Source organism: Somniosus microcephalus, chromosome 7 (genome assembly GCF_052327205.1).
Source record: "Somniosus microcephalus isolate GS21.2 chromosome 7, FLI_Smic_1.0, whole genome shotgun sequence".
NCBI classification, from domain to species: domain Eukaryota; kingdom Metazoa; phylum Chordata; class Chondrichthyes; order Squaliformes; family Somniosidae; genus Somniosus; species Somniosus microcephalus.
In genome coordinates this window covers 109,384,486-109,405,254 of record NC_140993.1, presented here as the reverse complement: position 1 = coordinate 109,405,254, position 20,769 = coordinate 109,384,486, and the positions used below count along the sequence as shown (strand labels likewise).

General features: G+C 46.2%; 1 protein-coding gene across 2 annotated transcripts in view; it reads left to right on the top strand.

Moving 5' to 3' along the window:
* Positions 1–20,769, top strand: part of adcy8 (adenylate cyclase 8 (brain)) — a 162,145-nt gene that overhangs the window by 106,702 nt on the left and 34,674 nt on the right. For both annotated transcript variants that reach the window (XM_085992825.1, XM_085992827.1), the window contains 3 exons: positions 8,112–8,284; positions 9,823–9,904; positions 19,844–20,002. In XM_085992825.1, the coding sequence (XP_085848951.1) occupies positions 8,112–8,284; positions 9,823–9,904; positions 19,844–20,002 (414 nt within the window). The remainder of the gene's footprint in view (positions 1–8,111; positions 8,285–9,822; positions 9,905–19,843; positions 20,003–20,769) is intronic.

The following is a 20,769-nucleotide window of genomic DNA, read 5'->3' as shown; positions in this document are numbered from 1 at the left end:
GTCGGAACACTGCCAGTTCAAGGAGGTGCTGAGTGACACCATTAGAGACAGACTTGTGTGTGGGCTGCAAATTGCAGCCACACAGAAGCGCCTTCTTACTGAGGACAACCTTACTCTTGAAAAGGCCATTGAAGTTAGTGTCTCCATGGAGATGGCGGAAAAGGAGGCTCACCAGTTGAGTTCAACAGGGAGAGTTCACAAGGTGTCGTCTGAGCCGAAAGGTGCGCGGAACGGCACATGTTACCGTTGTGGGAAAACGGGCCATCACGCTAATGACTGCTGGTGTACGGAGCTGGAATGCTGAAATTGTGGCAGAAAGGGTCACATTGAACGCACCTATAGAGGTAAAAAAAAGAACAGACAGAGCTGGGAAGCATGGAAGCAAAATGTCTGTATTTGGACAAGAGAGGAAAAAGAGTGTTCATTCAGTGCAGTATGATGGAACAAGCAAAACAGAGGGGAGCGACACCTCTGAGGAGGAAGAGGTGCACATACTGACGGTTGCAGGTGGTTCAAATGGCTACTGGGTGTCACCACTGGTGGAGGGACAATCAGTGCGGATGGAGGTGGACATAGGCGCAGCTGTGTCCCTTGTTTCAGACACTGTCTACAACAAAATGCTAAAGCATCTTACCCTTCAGCCAACAAACAATGTGCTAAAGACGTATACCGGCGAACCTGTGGCCATGAGAGGCGTCATTGAGGTGACAGTTAAATTGAATGGACAGACTGCAAAACTGCCACTATATGTGGTAAAGGGAAATTACCCATCGCTACTGGGACGTGCGTGGCTAGAGAAAATCACGCTGGACTGGCCTGCAGTCCGCATGATGTCAAAAGGGGCTATACAGGTACTGCCGCCTTCCGTTTGGAATTACGCCGGCCCCTGCTCTATTCCAAAGGGCAATGGATCAGATTTTGAGTGGCTGCCAGGAGTCCAGTGCTACCTGGATGACATCCTTGTCACTGGGACAAATGAGGAGGATCATCTTCTGAACTTGGATGCGACACTACAACGACTGAAAGAGTACGGACTCAGAGTTCATAAAGACAAATGTGAATTCTTTCAGTCTTCAGTTGAGTACCTGGGGCATGTGATTGACGCTACTGGCCTGCATAAGGCGCCGCCAAAGGTCAAGGCGATCGTGGAGGCCCCAGCACCCCAGAATGTGAGCCAGTTACGTTCATTTCTGGGGCTACTTAACTACTATGGGAAGTTTATTCCAGACTTAGCAACATTGCTGAAGCCGTTACATCAGTTGCTATGTCAAGGCAAAACATGGAAATGGACTGAACTGTGCAACGAAGCTTTCGCCCAAGCAAAGAAAGCATTGCTGAATTCGGAGGTCCTGACAAACTTCGACCCAAAGCTACCCGTGCAGCTAGCATGTGATGCATCACCATATGGTGTGGGGGCAGTCATATCCCACATCATGCCTTCGGGTGAAGAGAAACCTATCACCTTCGCATCACGCACCTTGAACAAGGCTGAGAGTAACTATGCGCAGATCGAGCGCGAGGCCTTGGGAATCGTTTTTGGAATTTGAAAATTTCATCAGTACCTGTTTGGGAGAAGGTTCACACTCCTGACGGGCCACCGTCCATTGACTTCAATCTTCGGGCCCCACACCAGAATTCCGTCTCTCGCTGCAAGCAGGATGCAAAGGTGGGCTTTACTGTTGTCAGGACACACATACGACATCAAATATCGCAAATCAGACTTGCACGGCAACGCAGACGGTCTCTCGAGGCTACCCTTGCCTGTTACTCCCCCAGAGCCTCATCAGATAGACATCTTCTACTTTAGACAAGTGGAGGGAGCACCTGTCACTGCAGTTCAGGTGCGAAGGTACACCCGCAACGATCCAGTCCTGTCTGAGGTAATGGACGATGTCATTCGAGGGAGAGCTATAGGAGATTCTCCTAGTTTGAAACCTTATGTTTCAAAAAGAAATGAGCTCTCCGTCCAGGCAGGTTGTCTTCTTTGAGGACGCCGTGTCATCATTCCGCCACCTCTGAGGGAACCTATACTGTAACAACTTCATGCAGGCCACAGTGGGATGGTTCGGATGAAGGAAATGGCAAGAAGCTACTTCTGGTGGCCAGGTCTCGATGGGAATATTGAGGAGAAAGCCAAAACATGTTCCCCGTGTCAAAGGGTCCGGAATGTTCCACAGCTGGCAACCCTACACCCCTGGGATTGGCCTGCAGAAGTGTGGCAGCGAGTACACGTGGACTTCGCCGGTCCTTTCGAAGAGAAGATGTTTATGGTGGTTGTGGACACTCGTAGCAAGTGGCCGGAGGTCGCTGTGATGAGGTCTACCACGGCAGAGAAAACAATTGAGAAACTTGGTGAGATGTTCAGCCGTTATGGCTCACCAGAACAACTCGTAAGTGACAACGGTCCACAATTTGTATCACAGGAGTTTGCAACCTTCCTGCATGTGAATGGTGTCCAACACATCAGGTCTGCGCCCTATCATCCCTCTACTAACGGCCAGGCAGAAAGGTTTGTGCAAACTTTGAAGCACGCCTTGAAGGCATCGCAAGGTCAGGGCTCAATCCACCAACGTCTGAACAGCTTCCTGTTGTCCTACAGGAACGAGCCGCATGCCACAACCAAAACTTCCCCCGCTTCGCTCATGATGAAGAGGCAGTTGCGAACAAGTTTTGACTTACTCAAACCTCCAAGGGCAAAACAGGTTGTCCATTGTCAACAACAAGCTCAAGTTGAAAAGAGAGAGAAAAGAGCCAAGGAGAGACGGTTTCATCCGGGAGAGCACGTCCTAGCTCGAAACTACAACACTGGACCGAAATGGGTTCCTGCTACGGTGATCGCGCAGACGGGCCCTGTGTCTTACACGGTTGAGACTGCTGAGGATGTCGTCTGGAGAAGACACACAGATCAACTGTTGCTAGGAGCAGAGACAGCCACAGAGGCTCCAATGGCTGGTTGGCCTGAACTGTTTCCGGATGATACCGCAAACCAGCATCCTTTGCCACAGTGCTCTTCTCCAACACAGGAAGTCAAAGAGACTGTTCCACCTGTGCAAACTCCTGACTTTCAACTGACACAGGCACCTTCTCCATCCAGACCTGTGTCAATGCCTACTGCTGTGGAAGCCAGCGATGACCGCCGGTATCCTGTCAGAGAGCGGCGGCCTCCAAGACGCTTGGATCTGTAGGCTTAGTGACTTACCCACAAGACTGAGGCAGAATAAACCCCAGGGTAAAGTCAGGGTTTGAGGCAGTCTACCTCTACCCTAGGTTCGTTGAGTGCATTGAAAGTAACTTACCTGTTGAGGAATAATGTGGACCTTCCATTTAAGAGGGGAGGAAATGTTATGTATTGTGTGTTCTATTGTGTGTTCTCCTCCCACCTGTGGTGGCGCTGTCACAGGAGATAAATGGTTGGGTGTTCTCTGTTAAGTTTTAGCTCTCTTTGTTCGGAACTTTCCAGAACTTCCTTTCCTTCCAATAAAGCACTTCATGTTTGAATCTCTGAGTTCTGAGTCCTAAATTGTGTCTAGGTAGAAAGGGACCGACACAACAGGAGGTTGTAAGGTTAACCCCACTGGGTATAGTTGGCAGGAGGGTAAGCAAGAGAGGAGGATGGGACAGTTGGGGTTACTGCTCGTAAGGGAGCATGAACTGGTGTTTCGATAGGCCCTTCAGAGAATGTTGAAAGAGGTACAGATGGAGACTGTAGCATTATTCAAGGGAATTCAAGCCTGGGACAGTGGCGGGAAAGTAGGAAGACAGAGGAGTATTGATGGGTTGGGATTGGTGGGGGAGGAGGTCTTATGTTCATTAATAAATAGACATTCTTTTTATGAACACAGCTAGCTTTTGCTAGACACTTTTATTGAACACATGTGGATTAGGTACAGTATCTGTAGAGGCTTCCATCTTGACTGCTGCCTTGTGGGTAGCCTAGTGCCTCATGGGTAATGTAGTCTTAATATACATACAGCTGGGTAGTGTAGTCTTATACATACAGCTATATACAGCTCTACACAGCTCTACGGCTCCACCTAGTGTCCACTATAGAATGACATGTTATTGATCATTACATCCCCCTTTCTTTGAGGTTTAACAAAATCAATATCAATCAACTTTCAAGAAAACAATAAAGATAATATCAGTAACACTTTTGTTAGTGCTCTATAAACATAAACATTTTCAAAACAGTCAACACATTTTCAAAGCTTTACATTGTACTCTAAGATTAAGTCTATCAGGCTTTTTTACTTCACGTGTGGATCTTCTCAACACGGGTAAGTCTGATGTGTCTTCATGAGATTGTTCTGGCGGTGAATGACAAGATGCAGTTGCAGCATTGTCATCAATCTGGTCTTGAATAGTCTCTTGTGTTTTTAGTAGGGAACGGCGGTTCCTCCTGAGAATCTGTCCTTCCTCAGTTCTAACAGTGTATGACCTTGGTCCTACTTCCTCAAGAACTGTAGCTTTCCTGTTCCATGCATCTGGATCCTCAATCCTGACAACATCATCCCTTGTCAATGGTTTTAGAGTTTTGGATGACTTGTCATAGTATGATTTCTGTTTCAGCTTTAACAGTTGAAGTCTCTGTCTCAGTTCCTCACTTTGCTGTACTTTTGCACAGCAGGGTAGCGTGGTGCGTAACTTGCGACCCATTAGTAGTTCAGCAGGTGAAGAACCACAGTCTAAAGGTGAGGCTCAGTAGCTCAGCAGGGCGAGATAAGGATCAGACTTGCTTTCTGTCGCTTTCTTCAGTAGCTGCTTGAGAACTTGAACACCTTTCTCTGCCTTACCATTTGACTGAGCATACAAAGGACTGGATGTGATGTGCTGAAAGTCATAATGTGCTGCAAACTGTTGCCACTCCTTACAGTTGAAGCACGGACCATTGTCGCTAACGGCAATCCTGGGAATTCCATGTCTGGCGAAGATGGATTTCACATGCATTATGACACTGCTTGCTGTGGTGCTTGAGAGCAGCGCCATCTCAGGATAGTTAGAGTAGTAGTCAATCACTATTAGATAGTCTTTACCATTTAAATGAAAAAGGTCCATACCAACCTTTTGCCATGGTGCTGTTGGTATGTCAGCTACTATCATTGGTTCCTTTGCTTGTTTGTTTTGGTGTTTCTGACATGTCTCACATTTGCCTATCATGTTCTCAATGTCCTTATTTATGCCAGGCCAATAAACAATGTCTCTTGCTCTCCTTTTGCATTTTTCAATTCTGAGGTGTCCCTCATGAATCCTTTTGAGCATGTCTTGACGTAGAGCCTGTGGAATGACTATTCTGTTCTGTTTTAGTAATGGTCCACTTGCGACACTCAATTCTGACCTTATGTGAAAATATTTTGGACAAGAACCTTTTGGCCAACCATGATGAATGTTCTCTATTACTGTTTGTACACCATCCTGGTACCATCTTATGTTCATTAATAAATAGACATTCTTATTATGAACACAGCTAGCTTTTGCTAGACACTTTTATTGAGCACATGTGGACTAGGTACAGTATCTGTAGAGGCTTCCATCTTGACTGCTGCCTTGTGGGTAGCCTAGTGCCTCATGGGTAATGTAGTCTTAATATACATACAGCTGGGTAGTGTAGTCTTATACATACAGCTATATACAGCTCTACGGCTCCACCTAGTGTCCACTATAGAATGACATGTTATTGATCATTACAGGGGGGAGTCAAAGTAACCGAGAGAAGAAATGAAAGATGCCATAGCCTGGTGACAGGGAGGGGAAGAGGGAGGAGAGAAGGGCCCAAGAGCAGCCAAGAAAAAAAGGTGTGAAATGCTTTTAAGCAACCTGAGAATATGATAAGTTGCTATATTACAGCAGTGACTGCACTTCAAAAGTGCTTCATTGGCTGTAAAGTGCTTTGGGACGCCCTGAGGTCATGAAAGGTGCTATATAAGTGCAAATTCTTTCTTTTCTTTCTACAAATGCAAGGTATTTCTTTTAGTGTAATGTGTTTCTGTTGCGCCTCTCTCATGTATTGTAATTGTTTTTAAAGCTCTAAGGGAAGGAAAAAGACCTTCCAATTTAGTCAGGAAAACTCAACACGTCCTGTAAACAAATGTGAACTATTTTCAGGTGTTCTGCTCAGTGTGCCTGAGACACAGGTATCTCAAACCTACAGAACATGCTGTCCCAGCCTCACTGATTTTATTTTCATTATATATGAGGTTTCAAACAGGATTTTACATGCTCACATTGAGACTGCTAAAGAATTATTTCACTGAAATTAAACAGGAAGCTGATTTTGATTACTTACAATTTGCACTACACGACTGGCAGCCTGGTACATAATGCATTGGTGTAGCAATGTTCTGAGTCATGGAAAACACATACTGATGCTATGATTCCTCATACAGCCACTCCATTATCTCAGTGGTACAGTTAGGGAGCAAGAAATGAGATCGGGTACTTACCCACAGGAATGAGAGCAAATTGCACTGAGGCATCCAGGGTAATTTATGCGGCTGATAAAGTTGAGATACATGGCCATGGCAGTGGGCAAGGTGAACTGTCAGCTCTCACAAACAGGGAAACATAGAAACATAGAAGATAGGAGCAGGAGTAGGCCATTCGGCCCCTCGAGCCTGCTCCGCCATTCAATGCGATCATGGCCGATCATCCAAATTCAGTACCCGGTCCCTGCTTTCTCCCTGTACCCCTTGATCCCTTTAGCCTTGAGAAATATATCCAACTCCTTCTTAAATATATTTAATGAATTGGCCTCTACTGCCTTCTGTGGTGGAGAATTCCACAGGTTCACCACCCTCTGGGTGAAGAAATTCCTCCTCATTTCTGTCCTAAATGGCCTACCCCTTATCCTTAGACTGTGACCCCTGGTTCTGGGACCTCCAACCATTGGGAACATCCTTCCAGCATCTAGTCTGTCTAGTCCTGTTAGAATTTTATAAGTTTCGATGAGATCCCCTCTCATTCTTCTAAACTCCAGCGAGTACAAGCCCAATCAATCCAATCTCCCCTCATACGTCATTCCTGCCATCCCAGGTATCAGCCTGGTGAATCTTCGATGAACTCCCTCCATGGCAAGAACATCCTTCCTCAGATAAGGCGACCAAAACTGCACACAATACTCAAGATGTGGTCTCACCAAGGCCCTGTACAACTGCAGCAAGACATCCTTGTTCCTGTACTCAAACCCTCTCGCCACGAAGGCCAACATACCATTTGCCTTCTTAACTGCCTGCTGCACCTGCATGCTTACCTTCAGTGACTGGTGCACAAGGACACCCAAGTCTCGTTGCACTTCCCCTTCTCCCAATCTATTGCCATTCAGATAATAATCTGCCTTCCTGTTTTTGCTACCAATGTGGATAACCTCACAGTTATCCACATTATATTGCATCTGCCATGCTTCTGCCCAATCACCCAACCTGTCCAAATCATCCTGGAGTTTCTCGGCATCCTCCTCACAGCACACACGCCCACCCAACTTTGTGTCGTCTGCAAATTTGGAGATATTACATCTAGTTCCCTTGTCTAGATCATTAATATATATTGTGAATAGCTGGGGTCCAAGGACCGATCCCTGCGGTACCCCACTAGTCACTGCCTGCCACTCGGAAAAAGACCCGTTTATTCCAACTCTTTGCTTTCTGTCTGTCAACCAGTTCTCTATCCAAGTCAATACCTTGCCCCCAATCCCATGTGCCTTAACTTTACATGCTAATCTCTTATGCGGGACCTTATCGAAAGCCTTCTGAAAGTCCAAATATACCACATCCACTGGTTCTCCCTTATCTATTTTACCAGTTACATCCTCAAAAGATTCCAGGGAATGCTATACATGGCCATGGCAGTGGGCAAGGTGACATGTTGGCTCTCACAGACAGGGAATGCTATACATGGCCACGGCAGTGGGCAAGGTGACATGTCGGTTCTCACAGACAGGGAATGCTACATCATGTTGGGAGACCTAAAAGAAAGGAGAGAAGAACTAAAAAAGAAAAGACAGCAGTTACCAGAGTAACTAAGTCATTAAAACTCCTGTATTAATTCATAGAATACCTGAAACTCTCCCCATTATGGAGTTGAAGCTCTAACCTAACCCTTGTGTGTTATCTGTTCAGTATTTTGTGTTTACTGGGGTGCTAGCGATGGTGACTTGTGCAGTGTTTCTCCGTCTGAATTCCGTCTTGAAACTTGCCGTGCTGCTGATAATGATAGCAGTTTACTCACTGCTGACTGAAACCATCTACAGCTCGCTCTTTGTTAGATACGACAACTTCCATCACAATGGAGAGTAAGTGTTTAATGTTCTACCTCACTCAGTACTAATTACATTACTTGGACTTGTACCTGCATCATAGTATTTAGCTTTAGCATGGTAATGCTCAGTGCCCAGAAGTAGGAATGGACATGGTTCAAATCCTACTCCCCTCAGTTCATAGTCTGAGCTTCAATGCATGGCAAATGCCCAAGCAGTGTCCATAGCATGTCCCAGCAGGGTGTAGGGGAATTTGGAGGGGGTAATCGTATGTGAGCAGTCTGGTACCTCTTAGCACTCTGCTGCAGGGGGCACTAGCAGCAGCCTGGGAACGAGCTTAACAACCAACCTCTCAATTACACAGGTATCAGGCTAGGTGTGAAGAAGGAAATAAAATTACAGAAAGAGAATCTTGCAAAAAAAACACAGAAATAAAGAAGAAAGTTCAAAGAAAAAAGACCAACTGTAGTATTCCTGCTCCAGCTAGATGAGGTAACTCAGCACAGAACAGGGATAAAATCTGGGGCCTTCAAGGACTGTGTGGTTCAGTACCGCAGCCCATGGTATATTTACCCACTGAGCCATCAAGACAGCCCAGAAGAGACATTCATGATTTTTTTTAAAGATCTAGAATTTGCTTTATCTGTTGCAAATGTTTCTGCAGGGAACAAGTTCTGTGGTTACAAGATCAGAGTTTTTAGGGACCCTACAAAATATATTTTAAATGATATAACATGTAAACAGAGGAAGCAACTGTTTTCTAATTCTATATGCTTCTAAGGAATAACAGTTGATTGCAAATGTCAGGTGAGCTTGGAAATGGGCAAGCAGGCTGCCCACCAGCCTGTTTCCAGTGGGAAATTGCTTAAGTATACAAATCGGGGTCCTTCACCGGTTGTAGGACCTCGTTAGCAATTTTCAGGTAAAATTGGTGAGGTATGTGCACAAACCCAAAAATGGTTCAGGCCTCGTGACATCGGCTTGGAGCAGGTGGTGCGGTGGAATTCAAACATCAGCCTTCTAGATTTTTTGCGTGATAATGGATTAGCAGATTGGAAATTAGAATAGGTTCTAAAGAAATAGGAGCCAAAATTCCTCGTATCACGAGCCAGGTAGTTCTGTGTCCCTGGTCTGGTTCCCACCGGTGGGGCCCATGCAACACCTTAATGGACATACCGGCCTCCACAGATATGCCAGGACTTGACTGAGCCACTGGAGCATGAACTCACGGCATAGTTAACCCCTTCCCCTGGCTCCTTCCTCCTGACGACATTTGCCTTGTAAGGGGCAAGTGGAGGTTCTGACCTTTACATGGCAAGCAAATGGATATCCAGCACTTTCCTGCCAGCCTCCCATGGAGTTATGGCAGGAGCCGGAGGAACTGCCTCAGACTTGGTTCTTAAAGGTTTGTCTTTCCTGATTTCTTTTGCTGTAATCTGCATTTACATTGTTAATTTATTTAGCCAAAATGTATAAGGTATAACCATGGCTATAAAGACAGCAACTGTAACTCTAAGATCCCTGCAGTGTGTTGACTATAATATTAACAAGTGCTCCAATTTGTTCCTTTGTAGCAGAGACTTCCTAGGCACGAAGGAGACCTCCCTGCTGCTCATGGCAATGTTTCTTTTGGCTGTGTTTTATCATGGACAACAGGTAATGACAAGCTTTAAAGGTTCACTAACTGAAATTATAATGAATTAATTTATAAATACATAATCAGCAAAAGAATTGTGTAATTAACTTAATCATTTATTTTATTCTTTATCTATTTTTTTTCTTTATAGTTTACCCAACCACTAATGCATTTCCTCCATAGATAGGCTGTAGTTTCCACAATGTCAGTGCTTCTTTGTGATCAGGCCAAAGGTGACTTCTGTGGGTAGGAGGGAGGCACAGGTTCCTGGCTCCCACCACCAACCTCAGAGTAGAGCAGTCTGCTGTCACATACACTATGGGGAGAATTTTCACCCCCAAAAACAGATGGGTTTGGGTCGGGTGGCATGTAAAAAATCTGAAACCCGACTCTAAACCGCCTCCAACCTACCCACTTCCGGTTTTAATGGAGGTGGGTTGGGGGCAGGCGACCAACCCGCTCACAGGTGTTGGTTGGTTATTTAAATATGTTATAATGAGACCTGGCCACCTGGGTTTCCCATTGGCTAAAGGGAGGCGTGGACTGCTGGATCCGGGGGGTAAGTGCCTTTCCACTTACCTGCTGGATCTATATTACCTGCTTCACCAACCCCGTCGTAATCGGACACCCCTTCCTCACCGCCCCCCCTCCCCCCCAAAGTCCTTCTGATCTCCTCCCCCCCCCGCCGAGGCCTCCGATCTCCTCCACCACCGACCCTTCTGCTCTCCCCCACCCCCCTTCCCCGAGGCCTCCGATCTCCCGATCTCCTCCACCACCGACCCTTCTGATCTCCCTCCTGAGGCCTCCAATCCCTCCCTCGCTTCTCTCCGCTCCCTGGCTGCAGCCTGGTGCCGAAGGCCTACCTGCCGACAGCCAGCCATCGCTCTCAATCTGGCTGGCTGCGGCTGGGAAACGGAGACAAGAAACATTTTAATTAGGTCCTGCCGATTTGGGAAACCGTTCTTCCGGGTTGCCCAACCTCGAGTGAAAAAAATCACTAAACTCACATCGGTTAGGTGACATTAGAAATTTTTGCACGTTGTTTCCCTCTCATAAGTATGCCTGATGTGTATGTACCTTTAAGAGAGAACTGTTTTACAGCTCCTGTATACTGTAGTACCGGCAGTGACCACACCTGTATATAAAGCCGGAGCAGGCTTCTGTACTTCAGTCTTGAGACTACTCTACTCCAGTAAATACCTGTTGATTGTTAAGTTACAGCATCCGTGTAGTTCTTGGGGAAACATCCTATTTAAAGAATCATGGATCTAACAGTGGCGACGAGTGTCGATTCGAATCTACCTGCAACTCTGCATTTCCCTTCGAGGATTCGCTCCAGGAGGGCGGTGGAAGAAAGTCGAGGCCAGAAACACGGGCGTCGACCACGAGCAACCGCCCAGTCATCCGGCAGAGAGTGAACATCGCAGGGGAGGCTGTGGAGAGCCGGGCTTGGTTCCCCAGCCACGACGATCAGCAACAGACTGATGACAGGTACAGCGCAGACCCTTCCCGGACTGCGGCGGCTGGAGCCGACCGACGGCAGAGAAAAAGCCGAGCAGCGTTGATGGGGTAAGATAGAGGGTGAAGCGCACAGGGCGCAGCCGGGGGTTGAAAACTGAGCGGTGTCGAGGAAAAACAAAATGGAGAGAGAAAGGGTAAAGCAGCAGCCGGGTTCAGGACAGAGCGGCGTAAACGGGAAAGGTGCACAGAAGAAAAAAAATGCGCAGAGCACAGCCAGGGCTCAAGGGCTGAACAGTGTCTGCGGGGAGAAGAAGGGAGAGCGCGGGAGACGTCATTGAGCCGCGGAGAAGAAGGAAAAGCGCGGGAGACGCCATTTTTAGAAGGCGCAGCGGAGAAGAAGAGCGAGCGCGGGAAGAAAGGAAAGCACAGGAGACGCCATTTTGTGCCAGCGGAGAAGAAGGGAAAACGCGGAGACGCCATTTTTGACAGTTAAATCACACCCAGGGATGCCGAAGAGTGGCAGTATCTCTACGTTCGACAATGAAGTCGAAGATTGGGCGACATATGTGGAACGTATTGAGGTGTATTGCAGGGCGAATGAAGTGCCAGATGCTAGGAAAGCACTGGTTTTGTTAAATTCCATGGGTGCAAAAACTTATGGGTTACTGCGAAACCTAATAACCCCAGAGAAGCCTGTGAATAAGAATTTCAAAAGCATAGTAGAAATCCTACAGGACCACTTAAACCCCACACCGCTGCTGATAGCAGAACAATTTAAGTTCCATAAAAGGAACCAACACAAAGACGAAAGCAATGCTGAGTACTTAACGGAACTGCGCAAGCTATCGAAACACTGCCAGTTTGGAGTGGGACTAGCAGATACGTTAAGGGACAAGTTTGTGTGTGGGCTTCAAAGTGAAGGAACCCAGAAACGGCTTCTATCAGAAAAGGATCTTACGCTGGACAAGGCTTTCAGTATGGCAGTATCACACGAAGCAGCCGCAAGGGGCGCTGCAGAGATACAACGGAGACCGCAAGAATATGGCACCAATGAAATGTCCTATGGAACAGGGAAGTGTTATCGCTGCAGCAGAACAACACACGACCAGAAGGATTGTTGGTTCAAGGACCAAGTGTGCAGACAGTGTGGAAAAGCAGGACACATAGCAAGAATCTGCAGGTCTGGGAAGAAAACCAACAGCAAGAAATCTGCACAGGAGAAGTACAAAAAGGTACACAAGGTGATGGACAGTAGTTCAGACGAACAGAAAAGTGACACAGACTCTGGAAGCAAGGAGCTGGGTTGTCTGAAACTACATAAGGTAACCAAAATGGAGGATCACCAGACTATCTGGGTTACACTCAAGATAGACGGAGTCCAAGTGAAAATGGAATTGGACACAGGATCAGCCCTAACAGTCATAAACCAAAGGGACTACAAGCGGCAATTTTCACATATACCCTTGAAAGCTACAGAGATTGTCTTGAAGACGTACACGGGGCAAAAAGTCTACCCCAAAGGAAAAATAAGGGTGAAAGTGATATACAAAGGCCAGGAAATACCTAAAATGGACTTATATGTATTGCCAGATGGAGGACCACCACTGCTAGGACGTGAATGGATCCGGAAGATACAATTAGATTGGCATTCCATACAGGCACTGAAGGTTGAGGCCAAAAAGGATGACGATGTCATACCTGGACGACTGTCAAAAATGCTAACTGACGCAAAAGAAGTGTTCCAGCAGGGACTCGGAACACTAAAAGGCATAACAGCAATGATTAAAATAGAGGAAAATGCAAGCCCAAAGTTTCTTAAGGCCAGACCAGTACCTTATGCGATCAGACCAGCCATCGAAGCAGAGCTGGAAGGGTTGGAACGTTGAGGAGTACTGTCCAAAGTAGACTGGAGCGAGTGGACTGCACCCATCGTTCCTGTAATGAAGAGGTCGTTGAGTAATACGCCTGGGGAACCAAAGAAGGTCCGCATCTGTGGGGATTTTAAGGTGACAGTGAACCCAGTCCTTCACACGGTACAATATCCGCTTCCACGAATTGAGGATATTTTTGCCTCACTATCTGGAGGTAAACACTTCACCAAAATTGATCTAGCCCAGGCGTACTTGCAAATGGCGGTAGAAGAAGCCTCGAAACAATACCTCACGATCAACACTCATAAAGGTCTCTATCAATACAACCGGCTGGTGTTCGGGGTAGCATCGGCTCCGGCTATTTGGCAAAGGGCGATGGATCAAGTCCTGCAAGGGATTCCAGGGACCCAGTGTTATTTGGACGACATCCTGGTCACGGGCGAAAATGACAGTGATCACCTCGCCAACTTGGAGAAGGTGCTCACCAGATTAAAGGAATATGGGCTACGAGCTAATCGCCACAAGTGCGAGTTTTTCCAGAAGCAGATCTCGTATTGTGGCCATGTCATCGATGAAGAGGGGTTACATAAGTCCCCTGAAAAGATTGAGGCAGTAGTCAAGGCTCCAGCACCGGAAAATGTGTCACAACTGAGGTCATTCCTCGGGCTGGTAAACTACTGCCATAAGTTCTTACCAAATTTGTCCACGGTATTACACCCACTGAACACCCTACTGCAAACAGGGGTGCCATGGAAGTGGAATGACGAACGTAGACGAGCTTTCCAGAAGTGTAAAGAATTGATCACATCAAAAGAGGTGTTGGCCCATTTCAACCCAGCACTACCAATTCGTTTGGCATGTGATGCATCACCCTATGGTATTGGAGCGGTGCTGTCACACAAATTCCCAGACGGGTTGGAGAGGCCAGTAGCCTTTGCGTCTCGGTCACTAACCTCAGCTGAGCGCAGCTACGCCCAGATTGACAGGGAGGCCCTCAGCCTAGTATGGGGAGTAAAAAAATTCAACCACTATCTGCATGGGCAGAAGTTCACCTTGCTGACTGACCACCAACCACTTGTCTCCATCTTTAATCCTAAGAAGGGCGTTCCAGTGATGACTGCACAACGGTTACAAAGATGGTCCTTGTTTCTAGGGGCGAATCAATATGAAATAGAATATAAAGGCACGAAACAGCATGGAAACGCTGATGGGCTATCACGCCTGCCACTGCCTACTGTGGAGGAAGCACCAGCAGTGGACCCTATCGAGATATTTTATTCATTAATAATTGAACGATTGCCAGTAACGAACGCGGATATAGAGAAGGAGACCCGCAATGATCCGACACTGTCTTGGGTATATGATTTGACGGTGAGGGGATGGCCAACACATGGCGACTCACTGTTGCCAGCATTCTCATCCAGAAGAGAACAGCTGTCAGTATGCCAGGGGACAGTGATGTGTGGATCCCGAGTGGTGATTCCACCCAAGTTAAGGGAGAGACTGCTAAATGAGCTTCATGAAGGTCATCTGGGAGGGGTGAAAATGAAAAGCCTTGCTAGGGCTTATGTGTGGTGGCCGGGGATCGATCAACAAATCGAGGACCTAACCAAGAGCTGCTCAGGATGCCAGAAGGTCCAAAATGCACCACCACATGCCCCTCTACACCCATGGGAGTGGCCGTCCTCTCCATGGCAACGGGTGCATATTGATTTTGCTGGTCCATTCATGGACTCAATGTTCTTAATAGCAGTGAATGCTCACTCGAAATGGCCTGAGGTGATAAAAAATGTCCTCAACCACTACAGAGAAAACGATTGCAGTCCTACGGACCATATTTGCCAGGAACGGCTTGCCAGAGCAGATTTGCTCTGATAATGGACCACAGTTTGTGTCCGAAGAGTTTCGAAAATTTATGAGAAGGAATGGGGTTATGCATTTCACATCCGCCCCGTATCATCCAGCCACAAATGGATTGGCTGAAAGGTTCGTACAAACCTTTAAAAAGGCGATAAAAGCCATGTGCGACGATGAAATTCCACTACAGCATAAGGTGGACAATTTCCTATTAGCCTACAGAAATGCGACACATGCAGTTACCAACCAGACCCCGGCCATGATGTTCTTTAACCGAAGGTTGAGATCTCATCTGGATTTGCTCAGACCCAATGTGCGAAGAAATGTTGAGGATAAACAATTCCAGCACATCAATGAGAAGCCGACAAGGAGCTTCAATGTAGAACAACCAGTCTTGGCCCGTGACTACCGAACAGAGAAATGGCAACCCGGAACGATATGCACAAGGCAGGGGCCATTAATGTACACAGTGGATGTTGGGGAGAACATTGTGAGACGCCACATCGATCAGATCTTAGCGTCACAGGAACGAGTCAACCCCATGTCTCGAGTACCTGGGGATGAACCCAACATACCGGTAGCATCTACCTCCGAACCAGTAGCAGTGGAAACCGATGAACTAACCGACGAAAAGGGGCCAGAATCGCCTCCGCACCAAGAACAAGAACCTCAGGAAAGGCGCTATCCTGAAAGGATCAGGAAGCCGCCCCAAGACTGAATCTATAAATGGACTATTTTCAGTTAATGTTGCATGTTAAAAATGTTAATTGTTAAATGAATGTTATGGTACTGTTAATCTAAAAGGGGAGGAATTGTTGTGTATGTACCTTTAAGAGAGAACTGTTTTACAGCTCCTGTATACTGTAGTACCGGCAGTGACCACACCTGTATATAAAGCTGGAGCAGGCTTCTGTACTTCAGTCTTGAGACTACTCTACTCCAGTAAATACCTGTTGATTGTTAAGTTACAGCATCCGTGTATTTCTTGGGGAAACATCCTATTTAAAGAATCACGGATCTAACAATGCCCTCTGACTAAAACCTGCGACTTGAGTTGAAAATTTCACCTGCATCTCAGTTCTGGGAATTTCCAGTTGGTTTCTATTGACAAATTCTGTGTGTGTGAGTGAGTGTGTGTGCACACACAATGTATCATAGTTCACAGTTTCACCCTGATCCTGTGGAATTACTGTAGCTGGAGTGTGCCTGGGGGTGTGCACAAGAAATCTGCTGCATGGGAGTTGCAATCTTCACCTTTCAAGTAGAACTAAAAGATTCAGAGTGTGGTGTACAAACCAGGCAGAAAATTTATAAATAGCAACTATGACACATATGTAGCAGAAAAAGAATTTGACAGCAGTGAAAGTACAATTATCAGTTCGTGCTAAAGTCCTTTGTCTGTGTTTTACCATTTGTACATCCCTTGTGTATATGCTGTTTGTGTGTTTTTGTGTATATATCTGTGTCTATGCTCAGAATTCTTCACTATTTCTTGTGTTCATTATGGTTTTTACAATAAACTAAAGAGGGCTTATGTTTTTGTAAAACAATTACATTAGGGCCATTGGTGGAATGCTCCAATTGACTTCAGTGTCATCAGGCCAGTTTTTGACTTATGATAATTATCCAGCAACTCCTGCTGGTAGAGCATTCTGTTATGTCAGGTGAGAAAAGGATCAGAAATAAAAACAGAAAATGCTGGAAATACTCAACAGGTCAGGCAGCATCTGTGGGGCAAGAAACAAAGTTAACGGCCGCAATTTCGCCGACCTCGGCGGGTCCGATGCGGCCGGGGTTGGTGGCGGGGTGCAACCCCGCTGCTGGCTGCAGCCCACTCTGTCAAATGATTTTATGCTGATTGGGCTTGTTAAGCCCGCCCAGCGCATATCCCGGCCAATTAAAGGAAGCGGGTCTGATGATGTCATTTAATGACGCGTCATCAGCTGGTTTCCTTAAAGGGACCATGCGCAAATTGATTTTGACAGTTGTGACGTCAGTGTTCTACTGCATTAAAGTGTTGCAAACACTGACAACTACTGCACAAAGGTGCACGGCTGCACCCAGGCTCTCCCATGACTTCCTCCATATGCTTATGGAGGGAGTCACAACACGCAGGGAGGTTCTCTTCCCTTCTCATGGGCAGAAGAGACCTCCCCAGGAGATCAACGCAGCTTGGTTGCACATTGCACAGGAGGACACAAGCAGGGATGTCATTGACCAGGCTGCAGTGGCGCAAACCTTTCAATGATCTCAGCAGATAACGAAACGTGACTGCAAAAGCCACACTCAGCCTCATCCTGCTATGCCGCTCATCACATCCCCATCACTCTGCCTTCCCTACCTGTGGTAAACCACTTTTATCGTTCACTATCGTTACACTATGGTTATCACTGTTTATATCGTTACACTATGGTTATCACTGTTTACACTGTTGTATCACTACACAAGGTCACCTCTTGTCACGCTGTTATACCTGGGCTGACCACAGCTGACTCCGCCCATGGCTCCGCCTGCTTGCCCAGGTATAAAGGTGGTCGACTGGCTGGTATTCCTCCTTGTTGGACCCGATCACCCACGAGGGTGGGCTCTGTCATTTAGCCAATAAAAACCTATAGTTACTATCTTAACTCGTCGCTTTTCATTGGATGAATTGATAGGTATATCACTACCCTTCTCCTGCACAACCTTACTCACACCAGCTTACCTTGCACCTCCACCCATCCCTCTCTATCTACATTATCGCACCCCCATCTCAGTAGCCATATCTCACACTCACCCTTATCCTAGTCCAATCATACCAAATAACAACACACAAGGGTAGGCACTCGGTTGTTTTAGCCAATGTTCATGTGAAGTTTCTGTTAATGTGCTGTCAAACATTGAAATCTTTATTTTCAACACTTTGCGTTCTTGGACAGATTTGTGTGCACCTTTGGAAATGGCTTAGTGAGTTGCAGTGAATGGTGAGACATAATGGTACCCCCCCGCAATGGTGGTGAGTGTGAAAGGAATGGCTTGGGCATTGTAGGGATGCTTTATGGTGTTGGTGTGGGGTGGTGCCAACCTGGAGCATCATGTGGCAGCCAAGGTGTACAGCGTCAAGTGAAGTAAATCTGGCTATGGTGAGGCTATCCCTGACATCCCGGGCAGCAATGTGGTCGGGTGCTGATGCCCTGTGCAGCATCAGTTGATTGCAGAGAAGGTTGATGTTGTTGTTGGTGCTGCTGGTGTTGAGGCTGATCGTGGTAGGATTCTGAGGACCAAGGTGAGATAGTTTCAAGGGCACCGATGCTGATGGAATAGATGGCAGGTGAAGTTGGGATGACAGAAGCGATCTGTCAGTGGTGAGAGAGGTTGTTCCAATGAGGTGACACTGGATACAGAGTATGCTCCAAACACTTGCAAGCTGCATAAAGCTCAATCTGTCTTCCAAATGCAGTAAGCAACAGCTTCTAGCCTTGGAAAGTGAACAGCTCTAAAATGGGAGCTTTTATAGAACATTTACAGCTGTCAAGTTAAGAAATCATCCCATGCTGACACAACTCCCGACCTCCTTACCTGACATGATCCCCGAGCAGTGGGGAAGCCATGGGTGAACTCTTCAAATCTAAAGGTGAGCTTAAAATAGTTTTTAAATGCCTGTTAACAAGCTCTTAATAATCTAAATTGCCTCCCCTGCTTCTTGGCATTGGGTCTGTTCAGCGATGACAGACCCAACATCTGGTGGAGATGGGTTGACAGCGGGTTCCCTACCCGCTGTCAAAAAAAAAATTCCCACCCGACCGGCCACCAAACACGCCCGCTGACTCCCTGAAAAATTCCCCCCAACGTTTCAGGTCGATTGACCCGAAACATTAACTCTGTTTCTCGCCCCACAGATGCTGCCTGACCTGCTGTGTATTTCCAACATTTTCTGTTTTTATTTCAGATTTCCAGCATCCGCTGTATTTTGCTTTTGTGTTGTGTTGGACAAAAGGATCAGGCTTGGTTGAGGTGGCTTCCATGGTTGCATAGTCTCCTGCCATGCTCATTGTTCAGGCTCACACATTAAGAATGGCCACTTGAGGTAGAGAAGGCCCATTATGACCCATGGAATCATGGGATAAATTTTACGATTTAGCATGTCAAGACCAATTTTCAGAATTTCAGACATGAAGGACAGCATACCTGATTCACAGCCTGCATGATTTTATATCTATTATTAATAGCAATAGCTGGAAAGTCATGTGGGCTGTGAATAGGATGCAGTGATATCCAGGCACATATTATTTAAACTGTTTTCCCATTTGTAAATGAAAGGAAGAATTTCTTTTCATCTCCCAAGAAAAGATTTGAGTTTCTTTGCCAATAAATGCTTGACATATTTATCCTCCTTCTAACAGGAAGAAAATGTATAATTTTAGAGAGGAAGTAGAGAAAGGGAGACATATGTCCCAAATAATAAAGAGCTGGGGTACCTATAATGAAAAATATTTGCGTTCAATTAGTTCTTTTCGAGAGATACTATATTTGTAATTCTTTAGTGGTGTACATTTCTACAATTCTACTTTATAACCATCATCTTGATAAATTTGCACAACATTGGTTTGGGCAACATAAAAAGACGGGAAAGGAACAAGATGGCACTTTGCATGTTATCATGGGGTTGAAGGACAGATTGTGTAAAAAAAATGTATAAATTGAGTTTGACGAAGCTCAAGGAAAATTTTGAATTTTTTAATAAAACCTACATGAAAAGAACTTACTTTTTTTTTAAACACAACTGTTTAGCTGGAATACACTGCCAGACTGGACTTCCTTTGGCGTGTTCAGGCAAAAGAGGAAGTTAATGAAATGAAGGAGCTACGAGAACATAATGAAAATATGCTTCGGAATATTCTACCAAGTCATGTTGCACGCCATTTCTTGGAAAAGGATAGAGACAATGATGTAAGTTCATTAAATTACATTCAATTTAAAACTAATCGAATCTATAGCCAGGGTTTTCCACTTCTGTATTCATCAGCCTATTTATAACCAATGGAAAATTATTGGTTATAAATATCCCCACAGCCAACACACTTGGCAATTATGAACCCTTCCAAACAGTAAATATGAGAATTCTTTATAATTCCAATATCAGCAATATCAAAGGCATTAACTTTCTAGAGTAAACTTTGTAGGAGCGATTTTTAACTCCCTCCACCCGGCGGAATCCGTGCGATAGTTAAAATCGTCGCAATGGACTTACTGCCTCGCTTCCCATATGCCGCCATATTGCTTCCGGTGTTTTCATGGGTGGCCGAGGCGCCCACCTGGATCAGGTGGGAGCTTCATGAATTCATACAAATTCAGGTCCAATAACATATATAGGACACGGATGCCTTTTAACAGCCTACTGGGCAGGGCATCTGCCGTGGACGCTCTACTCAGTAAAACCTGGCAGGAAAGAAGAAGCGGGCCAAAGAGGTCAAATTATTTCTGTGTGGCCAGGAGGAGCATGAATGCTCCACAAGAATAATGTGGGCAGTTGCCACCCCCAGCCTCCACTGACACCCCCTCTTGGATCTATGATTCTAGTGGATGGGTCAGTCTCTGGGCTGTCCCAGAGCTGGCAAGCTGCAGAGGGATGCCAGTTGAGGGAGTGCAGCTCACTGCATGGCTGTTAATGACCCCCGGCCCTCAAAAGGGGTTCTCACTGCAGCTTTCGGGTGACC